This window comes from Hemiscyllium ocellatum, chromosome 42 (assembly GCF_020745735.1).
Source record: "Hemiscyllium ocellatum isolate sHemOce1 chromosome 42, sHemOce1.pat.X.cur, whole genome shotgun sequence".
NCBI lineage: Eukaryota > Metazoa > Chordata > Chondrichthyes > Orectolobiformes > Hemiscylliidae > Hemiscyllium > Hemiscyllium ocellatum.
In genome coordinates this window covers 19,641,161-19,654,753 of record NC_083442.1, presented here as the reverse complement: position 1 = coordinate 19,654,753, position 13,593 = coordinate 19,641,161, and the positions used below count along the sequence as shown (strand labels likewise).

The 13,593-nt window shown below is 46.7% G+C and overlaps 1 protein-coding gene across 2 annotated transcripts in view; it reads right to left on the bottom strand.

The window, feature by feature from the left end:
- lactb (lactamase, beta) overlaps window positions 1–13,593 on the bottom strand; it is a 64,953-nt gene that overhangs the window by 33,617 nt on the left and 17,743 nt on the right. For both annotated transcript variants that reach the window (XM_060853948.1, XM_060853947.1), the window contains exons 3-4: window positions 11,839–12,029; window positions 6,164–6,545 (exon numbers count right to left, since the gene is read on the bottom strand). In XM_060853948.1, the coding sequence (XP_060709931.1) occupies window positions 6,164–6,545; window positions 11,839–12,029 (573 nt within the window). The remainder of the gene's footprint in view (window positions 1–6,163; window positions 6,546–11,838; window positions 12,030–13,593) is intronic.

The following is a 13,593-nucleotide window of genomic DNA, read 5'->3' as shown; positions in this document are numbered from 1 at the left end:
TCTCCACTGGTCATGTTCCAGTGCCAGTATGTCCTTCCTGAGGTGCGGGGACCAAAACTGGACACAGTACTCCAAATGGGGCCTAACCAGAGCTTTATAAAGTCTCAGTAGCACATCGCTGCTTTTATATTCCAACCCTCTTGAGATAAGAGACAACATTGCATTTGCTTTCTTAATCACGGACTCAACCTGCATGTTTACCTTGAGAGAATCCTCGACTAGCATTCCCAGATCCCTTTGTACTTTGGCTTTACGAATTTTCTCACCAGTTAGAAAGCAGTCTATGCTTTTATTCTTTTTACCAAAGTGCAAGACCTCACATTTCCTCACGTTAAATTCCATCAGCCATTTCCTGGACCACTCTCCCAAACTGTCTAGATCCTTCTGTAGCCTCCCCACTTCCTCAGTACTACCTGCCTGTCCACCTAACTTCGTATCATCTGCAAACTTCGCTAAAATGCCCCCAGTCCCTTCATCCAGATCATTAATATATAATGCGAACAGCTGTGGCCCCAACACTGAACCCTGCGGGACACCGCTCGTCACCGGCTGCCATTCCGAAAAAGAACCTTTTATCCCAACTCTCTGCCTTCTGTTAGACAGCCAATCCTCAATCCATCCCAGTAGCTCACCTCGAACACCATGGGCCTTCAGCTTGCTCAGCAGCCTCCCGTGTGGCACCTTATCAAAAGCCTTTTGAAAGTTTAGTTAGACCACATCCACTGGGTTTCTCTGGTCTAACCTACTTGTTACCTCTTCAAAGAATTCCAACAGGTTTGTCAGGCATGACCTCCCCTTACTAAATCCTACCTACCTATCTTCTTTTCCACCTATCCACTCCACCCCTCCCCCCAGACTTATCACCTTCATCCTCTCCTCGACTCACCTATTGTACTCTATACTACTTTCTCCCCACCCCCACCCTCCTCTCACTTATCTCTCCACCCTTCAGGCTCTCTGCCTGTATTCTTAATGAAGGGCTTTTGCCCGAAACGTCGATTTTACTGCTCCTCGGATGCTGCCTGAATCGCTGTGATCTTCCAGCATCACTAATCCAGATCCTGACACTAGGAGTCTTTTGAGTTAAGGAAATACTGCCTGGCAACAATTCTCTGATTGGCTGAGCTGCAAAATGTTTCAAAGCCACAAGTGCCATTGCACCTGGAAAGTAAAAACTTCCAGAGCCTATAGATGGAAAACATCTCTCCCTCTCTTGCTCTCTGTGTGGGGAGACACAAACTTGAAGAGTTCTAAAATAAGACAATCCTTATGTCCACCCGATCAACCCTTGAATCAAAGAGCAGACAGCAGTGGGTCATCATTGCTAAAATCAAAAGGATTGAGAGAAAATACCTCGCAGTCTGATCTTTTGATCTTCAGAATTTTGTTTACTCTGTTTATATTATTTCTCAACCATAGTAAGTGCATCAAACAGTCAGTGTTTTGGCTGTCTTAATCATGAATGTGTGCATTTGTATCTGGGGGTTTTGAACAGGAACAGTTTAAGTTGTATAGCTGGAGATTAGAAATCCTTTATTTTCTCTACTCTTGTTAAAGTTAAGTGTGTTGCAATAAGTATTACTGACAAAACTTGAATTGAATCGCTTTTTTTATTCACTTGTGGGACAAGGACATTGCAGGCTGACCAGCATTTAGAGCCCCTTGGGAAGGTGGTGGTGAGCTATTGATTTGAACTACTGCAGTCCACGTGCTGTTGGTGGACCCACAATGCCGTTAAGGAGGGAATTCCAGGAGTCTGACCCAGTGACAGTGAAGGAATGGCAATATAATTCCGAGTCAGGGCGGTGAGTGATTTGGAGAGGAACTAGCAGTGGTGATATTCCCATGTGTCTGCGGCCCTTGTCCTTCCAAATGGAAGCAGTTGTGGGTTTGGAAATAGCTAATTTCTGAAATACATCTTGTAGATTGTACACATTGCTGCTACTGAGCACTGATGGTGGTGATGCTTGTGAATGTGGTGGCAGGTTTTTCGTGGACTGTTGTTGAAATTGCATGCGTCCAGGCAAGTGGGGAATATTCCATCACATTACTGAATTATGCCTAATAGATGGTGGACAGGCTTTGGGGATCAGGATGTGAATTACTCACTACAATATTCCTAGCTTCTGACCCACACTTGTAGCCGCTGAATTTATAAGGCAAGTCTATTTAAGTTTATGGAGAAAGTGAGGACTGCAGATGCTGGAAGAGCGCAGCAGGTCAGGTAGCATCCAAGGAGCAGGAGAATCGACGTTTCGGGCATGAGCCCTTCTTCAGTTTATGGTCAATGGCAACCCCTAGGATTTTGATGGTGGAGAATTCTGTGATGGTAACACTATTGAATGTCAAGGGCCAGTGGTTAGATTGTCTCTTGTTGAAGATAGTCATTGCCTGACATATGTGTGATGTGAATGTTACTTGTCAGCCCAAGTCTGGATATTGTCCACATTTTGTTACACTTGAACATCAGTATCTGAGGACTCACGCATAGTACTGAACACAGTGTAATCTTGGGGGGAAATCCCCACTTTGACCTTGTGATGAAGGGAAGGTCATTGATGAAGCAGCTAAGGATGGTTGGGCCTAGGACACTACCCTGAGAAACTCCTGCAGAGATGTCCTGGAGCTGAGATGACTGACCTCCAACAACCACAACCATCTTTCCAGGTGTCATGTACGATTCCAATCAGAGGAGAATTTGATTAGATTCTCTACAGTGTGGAAACAGGCCATTCGGCCCAACCAGTCCACATTGCCCCTCCAGAAAATAACCTATCCAGACCCATTTCCCTCTGATTAATACACCTAACAGTATGGGCAATTTAGCATGGCCAATTCACCTGACCTGCACATCTTTGGACTGTGGGAGGAAACTGGAGCACCCGGAGGAAACCCACACAGACACGGGGAGAATGTACAAACTCCACACAGACAGTCACCTGAGGCTGGAAGCGAACCTGGGACCCTGGTGCTGTGAGGCAGCAGGGCTAACCACTGAGCCACCGTGTTGCCCCCAAACCCACAGACTGCTGTTTTGTGAGGGCTCCTTGATGCCAACTCGGTCCAATGTGGCCTTGATGTCCTGAACTGCAGTCAGTCAGGCAAACTAGTCATCTGGGTGCCTTATACATTTTGGGATGATTTGTGGTATAGTGGGACACAATTACCAGTGCGCACTTCCCCAGTAAGTCATGGCACCACACTTTGCTTGTATTTCAGCATCTGAGAAGCAGGCAAAAGCCCTTCATCATTGCTTTTCATTGCAACAACAATTTACACTCATGTAGCGCTGCCAATGTAGTAAAGGTGTTGGCACAGGAGGTTAAACAAACAAAACGTGACATCTGAGTGAAATAAGACACTAGTAGAGCCAATCAAAAGCTTGGTTTTAAGAAGCACCTTAAAGGGGGGAGGGGGAAGACAGGTGACGAGGTGTTGGGAGGGAGTTCCAGTTCGTAGGTAGCTAGTAATGCTACAGTGACTAAAATTAGGGATGGTCAAGAGACCAGGAATGGTGAGCCATAAATACATTGAGGGATGTGGGACTGCAAGAGATTGCAGTCTTTTGTTGCCGATCCCCCACTGACCATGAGAGGGTGCTGGTGAGCCTCCTTCTCAGCCCACTGCAGGCCCTGTGGTAGGAGAACATCCATACTGCTACTGGGGAGGAAGTTCCACGATTCTGACACGCGTTCCCTCAATTCAACAAAAGGCTCCTGCAGACCAGAAAGTAGAAAGTGTAACCCCTTCGTTCAAGAAGTGAGGTGGCAGAAAACAGGAAACTATAGGCCAGTTAGCTTGACGTCCATGTGGAGAAGGTGTTAGGAAGGATCACGAAGGAATCATAGCTGCACAATTACAAAAACTTAAACTAGCTGGAAGGATTCAGAGTGGTTTTGTCAAAGGGAAATCACATTTAATCAATTTAATGCCATTCTTTAGTAAGTACTGAGGATAAAGAGATTGTGTACACAAATTGCACTTGGATTTCTAGAAGGTATCTGATAAGGTGCTACATCAAAGGTTATAGTAGAAAATAAAAACCCATGGTTTGGGGGGGTAAGATTAGCATGGAGAGAAGATTAGCTGCTGGCAGAAAACAGACAGTGAGCACTATTGTCTATTGACCTTTGGAGTAGCATAGTGGTTAGCACTGCTGTCTCACGGGACCTGGGTTCGATTCTACCCTTAGACAACTGTCTGTGTGGAGTTTGCACATTTCCTTGTGACTGCATGAGTTTCCTCCCACAGTCCAAAGATATGCAATTAGGGTGGATTGGCCATGCTAAACTAGAGTGGTGCAGGAAAGTCAACATTTTGGGCAAAAGCCCTTCATTTCCTGATGAAGGACTTTTGCCTGCTCCTCGGATGCTGCCTGACCTGCTGTGCTTTTCCAGCACCACTCTAATCTCCAGCATCTGCAGCACCCACTTCTGCCTGGCCATGCTAAATTGCTCCAGGGATAAGCAAGCTATGTGGGTTTGTCTTGGGAAATGCAGGGTTACAGGGATGGAGTGGGTCCTGGGTAGGATGCTCTTTGGAGGGTCAGTATGGATCTGAATGGCCAGCTTTCACCCTGTAGAGATTCTATGACAGATGTGCCTAGCAGAGATCTGTGTAGAGGCCTCCACGTTTTACAACTTACATTAAGTGAGGGAGGTGAACACATGAGGTTCACTAGATTCACAGACGACACCAAAAATGGAAGGAAAATATATTGTGTAGGAAACATACAGAAGCTGCAAAGAGACACAGATTGGCCCCAAAAACAGAAGTTGCTGGAAAAGCTCAGCAAGTCTGGCCGCATCCGTGAAGAAAAATCAGATTAATGTTTCGGGTCCGGCAACCGTTCCTCAGAATGTTAACTCTGATTTCTCTTCACAGACCTACTGAGCTTTTCCAGCAACCTCTGCTTTCGTTTCTGACTTACAGCGTCCGCAGTTTTTTCGACTTATACAGGTTGTTTGAGTGGCCAAAATCCCAGCAGATGAGGAATGACATGAGAAAACGTGAAATTGTTCGCTATGGTCAGAAGATCAAAAAAGCAGTGGATTATTTAAGCAGTGAACAACTCCAAGGTACAGAGGGAGGTTAAGTTCTGGTGCAAGACTCTCAAAATGCTAACGTTCAGGTACTGCACGTAATCAAGAAGGCTAAAGAGATGGTACCTTTTATTTAAAGGGGAATTGCGCCTCACAGTAAGGATGTTATTCTTCAGTTATACAAGGTATTTGGGGAGATCACATCTTGAATATTGCATCACATCTGCAACACAAATTCCCAGCTCGGCGAACAGAACCACAACTGCATGCAGTTTTGGTCTCTTCCTTATGGAAGAATGTAAATGTTCTGGAGGTGGTTCAGAGAAGGTTTACTAGATTGATATCTGGAATGAGAGGTTGTCTTATGAGAGGAGAAAGATTTTAAAAAGACACGAGGGGCAACCTTGTATACAGAGAGTGGTTCGTGTGGGGAATGAACTTCCTGAGGAAGTGGTGGATGCGGGTATAGTTACTATGTTTAAAAGACGTTTGGATAAGTACATTGAATGAGAGGATATGAGACAAGTGCAGGTAGGTGGGACTAGTTTAGTTTGGGAATATGGTTGGCATGGACTGGTTGGACCGAAGAGTCTACTTCTGTGCTGTGTGACACTTTGAGAGGTGCGACAGGCTGCACTTGTTTCCACTGGAGTTTAGAAGATCAAGGGGTGACAAAATTGAAGTGTGAATGGTTTGGACAAAGCAGATGTTGAAAGGATGTGTGTCTAAATTAAGGTTTAAACTAAACTAAGTTAAGCTTAGCCCCTTTCTGGGCAAAGATGAGGAAAATTTGTTTATTTCAGGGGGCTGTGCAATTCTGCAACACTGTCTCAGAATATGGTGAAGGGAGGGTCAGAAAAGATTTTTAGTTTAGAAGTGGATAGATTCTGGTCAGGCAGAATGATGTGGCACAGCAGACTCGAGGGGCTGAATGGTCTACTTCCGTATTTGGTATTTTTGAGGTGCTCAGAACTCCTTGATCAGTCTCCAACCCTGCAATTTTACCCGACTGTTCACTGCAGTTGACATGTGAAGCGTATTTTTGTACATATTATTTTTAACACCACCTTAATTCAAGCCTAGCATTCGGTTCTATAGAGCAACCATAATTTTTCTCTTACCAGGTTTGAACATCAAGGGGTCATTCTCGAAGAGCTCCAGTGACTTGAAAACACTGTCAAACTTCTCTTTGATATAGAATTCGTTGTAGTCAGAATCTGCCTTAATGTGGCTGGTTTTGTTGTTTCGCCCTGAGTTTTCAGTACTGTCACTTTCTGATTTTGGCCGTTTGTTGTGATCACCCTCCCTCCTCCGTTTCAATGTCTCCTTCTGCTTCTCGGTGTCTCCGTTTTCTTTACCGTCTTGATCAGAAGTCTTGGACTCCACCTCCTCTTTAACAAGCATCTTGTCCTTTTCTTTTTGCTTCTGCACCTTTTTAATATCCTTCTCATAATGCCGGATGCCACTCAGGTGAGACAGTAACAGTCTGGTAGTTATTGTCACCTATTGCAAGACATGCCATAGCATTTTTCAGAGATTTTAAACAATCCATGATAATAGCATCTTACGTCCAAGTGCACTTGCTGTTATTGTGGTTCTGAATCCACACATTTTATAGATTTCAATGGACCACCCTTACAATGGAAAGTGCCTATGTAAACCTGTCACACTGCGATTACACCTCCCCACCTTTGATGGCGCTATTGCGTCTCAATTGTGTGTCTCCTGGCTCCTCAGCCTGGACTCCTGCGTTCCAACCAACACTACTTTCCAAATTGTCATCAAACTAGCTGTTCTAGAGTAAGTAATATTGAAATTACGAGAGAAAGAGGGATTACATAGGAACATATGAATTAGAAGCAGGAGATGGTTCCACTATTCAAAAAGATTATGGCTAATCTAATTGTTCTACATTCCTGCTACCCCGACAACCTGTCACCCCCTTGTTTATCAAGAATTTATTTACCTCAGCTTTAAAAATAATGAGAAAGACTATTCCAAAGACTCATGTCCCTCTGGGGAGAAAGGTTTCCCTCAGCTCTCTCTCAAATAGGTGACCTTTAATTATTAAGCAGTGACCCAGGTTCTAGAAGTGAACTGCTTCTAGATCTTGGTTTTCTAGGTCATCTCCCTCCATTGTGTCAATACCATTATTAAAAATCAAGGCCACCCCTCCACCTTTTCCGAGTCTCCTAAATGTTCTGCACCCTTCAATATTCAGGTCCCAATTTGAGTCATCCCGCAGTCGTGTCTCTGTAATGGCTGTTATTTCTATTTGTCCTATAATGACTTTTGTAACTCCTAATTTTATCTGTTGATTTACTTAGAAATGAACTCTGTCCCTTCTTGCCACAATTATTTCCCATATTACTACCTTTCTCTCTTGCCTTGTCTCTACTCTTTGGTTTACCTACCGTTTCCCAAATTTGACCCCTTGACCTCCTACGTTGGTTAATGCCCTTTCCACTTCCCCAGACAGGCTGCTTATTACAATGCTCCACAGCATGGTTGAGGCATAGACTGTCCACATTGTTACAGTCTTCACTTTCACCCGTACTGGAGTGTGTGCCTCGTGAACCAGAATCTGTTTCTCCCACACTAGTCTATGAGCCACGCATTTGTTTCCCTAATCTTATTACCCCTATACCAATTTCTCATGGCTCAGATAATAACCCAGAGATGATCTTCTTTGAGGTTCTTAATTTGCTGGGTGGCTCCTCAGATTGACCTCTTTCCCTGCCTGTATTGTTACATAGAGTCATAGAGATGTACAGCATGGAAACAGACCCTTCGGTCAAACCCGTCCATGCCGACCAGATAACCCAACCCAATCTAGTCCCACCTGCCAGCACCCGGCCCATATCCCTCCAACCCCTTCCTATTCATATAGCCATCCAAATGCCTCTTAAATGTTGCAATTGTACCAGCCTCCACCACTTCCTCTGGCAGCTCATTCCATGCACGTACCACCCTCTGAGTGAAAAAGTTGCCCCTTAGATCTCTTTTATATCTTTCCCCTCTCACCCTAAACCTATGCCCTCTAGTTATGGACTCCCCAACCCCAGGGAAAAGACTGCCAATTTACCCTATCCATGCCCCTCATAATTTTGTAGACTTCTATAAGGTCACCCCTCAGCCTCCAACACTCCAGGGAAAACAGCCCCAGCCTATTCAGCTTCTCCCTGTAGCTCAGATCCTCCAAACCTGGCAACATCCTTGTAAAGCTTTTCTGAACCCTTTCAGGTTTCACATCATCTTTCCGATAGGAAGTAGACCAGAGGTGCACCTAATATTCCAACAGTGGGCCTAACCAATGTCCTGTACAGCCGCAACATGACCTCCTAACTCGTATACTCAACACATTGGATGTGGGTGCATTACTATAAGGGCAGTAGCATTGCAATGAGCTAAAGTGATTACAGCCTTTTCAGCTGTGATCCCTTGTCCCGAAGGGATCTATGAAAACTTTCAGATCTCTGTATTCTTGTCCGCAATGGCCAGTATGCAATCTCTGCTGCTGCCTTCCTGTAGGACAGCGACACTGGATTTCCAAGCTTGTCTAGGAGCCCCCTGAGGTCATGGGTATTTTTAGCACATGCCTGGGAACACGTTGGGGAATTTCTGAAATGCATCAAGATTTATAAAGCGAAGTCAGCCTAGACTATGCATGTGGTTAGACCCTAACCTCTTCCCACTCAAACTGCCTCCTCCCTATGTATTTGCCTCCTCCCATCTTGGCTGAAAACTGTGTTGCTGGAAAAGCGCAGCAGGTCAGGTGGCATCCAAGGAGCAGGAGAATCGACGTTTTGGGCATAAGCCTTTCTTCAGGAATGAGGAAGGTATGCCAAGCAGGCTAAGATAAATGGTAGGGAGGAGGGACTTGGGTGAGGGGCGTTGGGAATGCGATAGGTGGAAGGAAGTTAAGGTGAGGGTGATAGGCCGGAGAGGGGGTGGGGGGCGGAGATTGCAGGTCAAGAAGGCGGTGCTGAGTCCGAGGATTGGGACTGAGACAAAGTGGGGGGGAGGGGAAATGAGGAAGCTGGAGAAATCTGCATTCATCCCTTGTGGTTGGAGGGTTCCTAGGCAGAAGATGAGGCGCTCTTTCTCCAGGAGTCGTGTTGCCATGGTGTGGCGATGGAGGAGGCCAAGGACCTGCATGTCCTTGGCGGAGTGGGAGGGGGAGTTAAAGTGTTCAGCAACGGGGCGGTTGGGTTGGCTGGTGCGGGTGTCCCAGAGGTGTTCTCTGAAATGTTCCGCAAGTAGGCGGCCTGTCTCCCCAATGTAGAGGAGGCCACATCAGCTGCAGCGGATGCAGTAAATGATGTGTGTGGAGGTGCAGGTGAATTTGTGATGGATATGGAAGGATCCCTTGGGGCCTTGGAGGGAAGTGGGGGGGGAGGTGTGGGCGCAAGTTTTGTATTTATTGCAGTTGCAGGGGAGGGTGCCGGGAGTGGAGGTTGGGTTGGTGGGGTGTGTGGACCTGACGAGGGAGTCGCGGAGGGAGTGGTCTCTCCGGAATGCTTATAGGGGTGGGGAGGGAAATATATCTCTGGTGGTGGGGTCTGTTTGGAGGTGGCGGAAATGACGAAAGATGATACGATGTATCTGGAAGTTGGTGGGGTGGTAGGTGAGGACCAGTGGGGTTCTGTTCTGGTGGCGATTGGAGGGGTGGGGTTCAAGGGCAGAGGAACGGGAAGTGGAGGAGATGTGGTGGAGAGCATCGTCAACCACGTCTGAGGGGAATTTGCGGTCTTTGAAGAAGGAGGCCATCTGGGTTGTTCGGTATTGGAATTGGTCCTCCTGGGAGCAGATGCAGCGGAGGCAAAGGAATTGGGAATATGGGATGGCGTTTTTACAGGGGACAGGGTGGGAGGAGGTGTAGTCTAGGTAGCTGTGGGAATTGGTCGGTTTACAGTAAAGTCCATGTTGAGTCGGTCGCCCGAGATAAAAATGGAGAGGTCTAGGAAGGGGAGGGAGGAGTCTGAGACGGTCCAGATAAATTTGAGGTCGGGGTGGAAGATGTTAGTAAAGAGGATGAACTGTTCAACTCCCTCGTGGGAGCATGAGGTAGCGCCGATACAGTCATCGATGTAGCGGAGGAAAAGGTGCCAGTGTAGCAGCAGAAGATGGACTCCTCCCATCTTGGTCCTTTATCCCGCCAGCATGCATTCCCTTCTGCACTTCATTGCTATCTCTTCCACACTGTCAAATTACATCTTTATTTCAGGGCTACTCAAACAGCGAGTTGCAACTCAGAGAAAACACAGGGTCATAAACCTCACAGCTCCCATGGAGTTCCGACCAAGTATCAGCAGGGTAAATGCTGAGAGGGCGCTCCCCGTCATGGGATAGTCTAGGACCAAGTGGCATTGTCTCAGAATAAAGAAGCATCAAGTTAGGATGCAGAATAGTACAGCAGAGTACAGGCCCTTTGACCCTCGATGTTGTGTTGATCTTTTATCCTGCAAACCACAAACTAAACCACGCTCACCTGCCTGCACTTGGCCCATATCCCTCTAAATATTTCCTAATCATGTACTTATCCAAATGTCTTTTAAACATCAAACCCATACCTACCAATTCCTCAACAAGTTCATTCCACACACAAAGCATCCTCTGTGTAAAAATATTGCCGCACGTGTATTATTAAATCTTTCTCCTCTCACTTTAAAAATATAAACAATCTGACTTAAAGTAACTGGGTGCAGGGTGTACCCATGGCTGAATCACATGGCGCTGAAGTCTCTGTACTCGAGCACAGACGTTTGAAGAACTCCATCTTCAGATTACCACAGACCTGGAGGGAACAGTCTTTTCGGAACGACAAAACACCCCCTCGCCCCCCCCTCCCCTCCCCTCACCTTCCACCCCACTAACCTCTGCATACAACGCATCACATCCTCCGCCACTTCTGCCATCTCCAAATGGAACCCACCACCAAAGATATATTTTCCTCCCCACCCCAATCGGCGTTTCAAAAAGACCATTCCATCTGCGACTCCCTCATCAGGTCCACACCCCACTCCTGGCACCTTCCCCTGCTACCACAGGAAGTGAAAAACCTGCTCCCAAACTATTCCTCTCACCTCTGTCCAAAGCCCCAAGGAATCCTTCCACATCCATCAGAAATTTACATGCACCTCTAACAATGTCATCGACTGCATCCACTGCACCCGGTGTGGTCTCCTCTACATCGGGGAAACAGTACGCCTTCTTGCGGATCATTTCAGAGAACATCTCTGGGACACCCTCACCCACCAACCCCACCCTCCTGTGGCTGAACACTTCAACTCCCCCTCCCACTCCATCAAGGACATGCAGGTCCTGGCCTCCTCCACCGCCAAACCGTTACCACCCGACACCTGGAGGAGGAACACCTCATATTCCGCCTTGGGATCCTGCAACCACACGGGATAAATGTGGATTTCAACAGTTTCCTCATTTCCACTCCCCTCATATTATCCCAGTCACAAGCCTCCAACTCAGCACCGCCCTCCAGACCTGTCCATCACTCCCCCCTCTGACCTATCACCTTCTCTGTCACCTTCATCCACCTATCACTTTCTCAGCTACCAATCCCCCAAACCTCTCCCCCACCCATTTATCTCTCAGCCCTGACCCACAAGCCTCATTCCTGATGAAGGGCTTATGCCTGAAATGTTGATTCTTCTGCTCCTTGGATGCTGTCTGACCTGCTGTGCTTTTCCAGCACCACACTCTCGACTCTGATCTCACTTTCTCCTTGTCTACATTACAACAGAGACAATGTTTCAAACATATTGTAGGAAGTTCTTACTTTCTCTTTTTCATATTCCTTCTCAGGAAATTCCGGGACATATTTCTGGACTGGGGCATCAAAATCCAGCTTTCCGGCTTCCCAGAGCTTGGCAACAGCAGTTGCAGTAAGGGATTTGCTGATACTGGCAATACGCATGACTGTCTCCGGATTACACAACACCCGGTTTTCCACATCGGCATATCCCAGGCCTTAAAGCAAGTCAGAATAACAAATGAAAAGAGCTTCTTCAGGAACAGTGCAGATCCAAAGTCCCAACAACATCCAGCCTTGGCCTGACAATTGACACACAACATTCAAGCGCCAGGTGACGACACAATCTAACAATCTCCCCTTGATCACTGAATCCCCCATTATCAACATCCCTGTGGAGATCCAGGTACCATTAACTAGAAACTGAACTGGACCAGACATACAAACACTGAGGCCACAGAAGCAGGTTAGAGGTTGGGAATTCTGCAGTGAGCAACTCCTTTGATTGCTCCCTAGACATGGTAGAGGTCAGAGTATTGAGTACAGGAGTTGGGAGGTCACGTTGCGGTTGTACAGGACATTGGTAAGGCCACTGTTGGAATATTGCGTGCAATTCTGGTCTCCTTCCTATTGGAAAGACGTTGTGAAACTTGAAAGGGTTCAGAAAAGGTTCACAAGGATGTTGCCAGGGTTGGAGGATTTGAGCTACAGGGAGAGGCTGAACAGGCTGGGGCTGTTTTTCCTGGAGCGTCAAGAGGCTGAGGGAAGACCTTATAGAGGTTTATAAAATTATGAGGAGCATGGATAGAGTAAATAGGTAAAGTCTTTTCCTGGGGTTGGGGAGTCCAGAACTAGAGGGCATAGGTTTAGGGTGAGAAGGGAAAGATCTAAGAGACCTAAGGGGCAACTTTTTCACACAGAGGGTGGTACGTGTATGGAATGAGCTGCCAGAGGATGTGGTGGAGGCTGGTACAATTGCAACATTGAAGAGGCATTTGGATGGGTATATGAATAGGAAGGATTTGGAGGGATACGGGCTGGGCGCTGGCAGGTGGGACTAGATTGGGTTGGGATATTTGGTCGGCATGGATGGGTTGGACCGAAGGGTCTGTTTCTATGCTGTACATCTCTATGACTCTATGAGACGGTTGCAGGGTGACCAAGACTGAGAACACAATATTCTGGAAGAGGAGGCAAAAAGAAAGAAGTGCAGTATCGTTATTAACAGAGAAATGTATCAGCGCAGTGTTAATTAGCAACAGAGATGCAATAAGGAATCTAAGGGAAACAATTCACAAGTAGGATTCATCTATAGGACCCCAGTTAGTTATTAGATTAGATTAGATTAGACTTACAGTGTGGAAACAGGCCCTTCGGCCCAACAAGTCCACACCGACCTGCCGAAGCGCAACCCACCCATACCCCTACATTTACCCCTTACCTAACACTACGGGCAATTTAGCATGGCCAATTCACCTCACCCGCACATCTTTGGACTGTGGGAGGAAACCGGAGCACCCGGAGGAAACTCACGCAGACACAGGGAGAACGTACAAACTCCACACAGTCAGTCGCCTGAGTCGGGAATTGAACCCGGGTCTCAGGCGCTGTGAGGCAGCAGTGCTAACCACTGTGCCACCGTGCCGCCCGCATAGAGTCATTGTCTCACTTCAGCACAAAGTATAAACTCAGGAAGTAATGGAGTTATATAAGAAGGGCACTACAATTGTCATGAGTGATTTTAAGGTTCATATTGACTAGACAAATGAAATAGGTAATGGT